At 33.2% G+C, this 3,368-nt stretch overlaps 1 protein-coding gene across 1 annotated transcript; it reads right to left on the bottom strand.

Annotated features, from left to right (window-relative positions):
• Positions 1–1,726: 1,726 nt before the first annotated feature.
• Positions 1,727–2,544, bottom strand: LOC107805809 (dirigent protein 1-like). The gene has a single exon (XM_016629891.2). It carries the CDS (start codon positions 2,486–2,488, stop codon positions 1,919–1,921), a length of 570 nt encoding a protein of 189 aa, XP_016485377.1. The 5' UTR covers positions 2,489–2,544; the 3' UTR covers positions 1,727–1,918.
• Between the last annotated feature and the right edge of the window lie 824 nt (positions 2,545–3,368).

Genomic DNA, 3,368 nt, shown 5'->3' with positions numbered 1-3,368 from the left:
AGCACAATAACTTGTGAAATTTAACTGATAAAATTATAAACAGAAAAAAAATTTAAGGTGAATATATTAAATAATAATTGAGGATTTCTATGAACAAAATTTTTCTTTATTAAGTTAGCTATATAACCTCAATATTCATCGCTTTCAGAAACTTACACTTTATTTTATAATTCAAGACAATTTAAAAATATAAATATGTAATATTCTTACCAAAAATTACTTTTTAAAATAGGAAACACGCGCAACGCGCGTACACTAAGACTAGTTTATTTAAAAGTACTAATCTGATGCGTTCATCCCCATAAAAAAAACTAGTCAAAACAATCCATTATACGGTACTTACAAGCACAACTAACTTGAGTCGAAAAGAATAAAGTTTTCTACATAGAAGACAAAAAGGATGACTAACCTGCAATTTGAACTTTGAACTTGCTGCTGTGAATGAGAACGGAGTTCTCTTTGTATTTGTAAAAAAAAAATTACAAATTGTTGCTTTTGGGAGATAGTAGCAGACTAGCGGACAAGATAAATAATTGGGAAAGACCATAAACTAGGACTTCAATCAATAAAAAAAGATCTTGACTTTTAAATTTAGTTCATTTCAGTTCCATTTAAAACTTTTGAGTAATTACAAGCTCATTTTTGAGAATTTGGGCATTATATGAAAAACTTATTCAACAAATTTTATTTTAATTTGAAAAAGTTTCTGTGGATTATGCCTCACTATAAAAACGTGCCTCAAACGCTCGGGCGTACGCCCCGAATTGTTGGGCGTACACCTCTTAAGATTTTCGCCCCACACCATCGCCTCAGGGCATTTTTGGTGCCCCTCCTTGGTTCGCTCCGAAATTGCCTTTTAAAACACTTTTGTAGCCTACAGTGCTCCGTATCCAAAAAATCCCCTTGATACTGATGCTTCTCCGTTTTGGCAGTGCAAATCTCAAATGTCAATAGCCGGCTATATTCATTGTTTACTTTTCTAATTAAATACATTATTTATACATAATTATACACATATAATATATAAATTATGTATATATTATTTTTTGTAGGTTGAATTATTTTTAATATTATAATATATTGTGGCTTTTATTAGTGGATTAATTGAATTTTAAATTGTAGCCTCGTGAGTCGGGGAGTTCAAGGTGCATAGTGATGGAAGGAGAATCGAGCCTAGGAACATATATAATTCTATCAAAATAGATGATTAACATAAACGGTTTAAGCTAATTTTCTAGAGATGAGCGTCAAATGAATATGAATGAAGCAAGAAAGAGTATATTGGCGCATGACAAATTTTGATGTGTTGAGTAGTCTAAATTTTCGATAATTCTGCGGTAAAAAAAGAATGATAGAAAGACATATATTACAGTTGCAGCTGATATCATTATTGCTTTCCTATTTTCGGAGGCACATAATCTCCTTTTGTGCTATCTAATCCACTGCAGCATCATGATAATCACCCAAATTGCTGTATTAAATTATTAAAGAACCTTTTTATATGCATTTAGATCTCTATATCATTGATGACAATAGTTAGATGCAATTCCTAATCATAATTTCTTCTTAATAAGACGCACTTCCAGAGCAATTTAGGGCGATCGACAATTAGAGGCGCACTTTAAGTATTTAATGCAATAATTGTATAATATTTTAAAAATATTATAAACGTTCTTATTTTTTGACAGAAAGGTAAAATAAGTAGATCCCGTAATGGTTACGAAATAACTAAGAACAATTGTAATTAATACTACTCCCTCTTGTCCAAAATAAGTGATTTTTTAGATGTTTTAATACAGATTAAGAAATTTACCTTTTATATCGATATCGAACATAGATATCGAACATCACTCCGTTCCATTTTTCGGATCTAAGCTTATTATTCCCCAAAAGTTAAAAAACGAAGTAACAGCAAGAATTAGTAATGACGTACAATGACATTATATTCAACAATAACAGTTGTATTGCTTGAGAAATAAGTCTTAGCAGTAGCAACACCTTGAGCAAGCCTAAAAATTTCAGATCCACCAATAATTTGCAACTCTCTGTATTCCTGCGATTCAGCAACTCGACCAACCACACTCAGACTACTACCATTATAAGGTCCGGTAGTGAACACAAAATTGAAGTCGAAAAACAGAGCTATTTCAGTCAATGATGTAGCCCCATGAATTCCCTGGGCTCGGCCCACTTGTTTCGAATTGGGCTCTGGCCCAATAGTTAATGGGTTGTCAAACATTCTAACCATGCCGAAGAATGTAGGTGATTGGGCCGTGATGTTGGCTTGTGCAATAACAGGAGCTGTTTCGTTATCTCCTGCGAAAATTTCGTGAAAGTAGAAATGGAATTTTGTGGTTTTTTGCTTTGCGTAAGGAAGATTTTTGAACCATTTTTCTACTGCTTTTGGGGTTTTATCTATGGCTGCCTCTGTCACCATTACTAATATGGACAAGCTTATAATAAGGCGAATGACCATTTGCTTTTCCATTTCTTTCTTGTTTCTGCAGGAAATAGGTATTGATTGAAAGAAAGAGATTCATCTTTTTCGTTTCGTATATGGTTGTATTTTATACAAACGAGTAGTCGGCGTCGTGGCTTCAATAAACTAATAATCTCACCAACAGCCGTAGACTTTTGATTTTTTCAAAGAGGATGTTAATTATCTAAATTAATTATATTCTATTCTTTATGTATAAATATATGTAAGAAAAAGATAGTGGTATCATACACAATTCCAGCTGACTTTCTCCATGCTCTCAATTGAGACCAGAGGTATGACTTTCTTGCAGGAATTATGATTTAGCAATTTGTTTAAACAATTAACATCTTTTATATGTTTATCATCATCAACCGGGGTAGGTCATAGGTGCTAGATGCAAAAAAAAAAAAAAAAAAAACTAGGTCAACAGATAATATCATCTGATAAAATACTAAAATAATGCTCGGCGTTCAGACTTTAGATTAGTGACAAATTGGTTAGTACTAACATCTAACCCACTTTTAGTAATTTAATTACTGTCGTGCCACGCTACGTAGTTATATTATGCCATAAAATGCAAAATGACCCCATGTCCAGTTACTTAAATCAAATTTTAGAAGATCCAGGCAACTATAAATGTGTCGCGGGCTCGATTTGTAGGTAATCATGTAATTGATAGTTCAATGGTACTGAATTTATCATTTGCAAGCAGAGGCGGATTTATGTGGAGGGGGTGGAGTACATGCACCCATGCTCCCCTCCCTAGGTTATGCATATACAGTACACAATTTGTTAGTTATGTACATAGGTGACCATCCATGCTCAATTGACTACTTTGATGTATTGGTGTTTGAGTGCCGCTTTCGTCTCCTAGATACAAAGTTTGAAT

Source organism: Nicotiana tabacum, chromosome 7, assembly GCF_000715075.1.
Source record: "Nicotiana tabacum cultivar K326 chromosome 7, ASM71507v2, whole genome shotgun sequence".
Classification (NCBI taxonomy): domain Eukaryota; kingdom Viridiplantae; phylum Streptophyta; class Magnoliopsida; order Solanales; family Solanaceae; genus Nicotiana; species Nicotiana tabacum.
The sequence above is the reverse complement of the archived record's forward strand: the minus strand, read 5'-3'. Positions and strand labels throughout refer to the sequence as shown.

Coding starts and splice junctions, on each gene's coding strand:
- LOC107805809 (XM_016629891.2), bottom strand. CDS start 2,488: ATGGAAAAGCAAATGGTCATTCGCCTTATTATAAGCTTGTCCATATTA.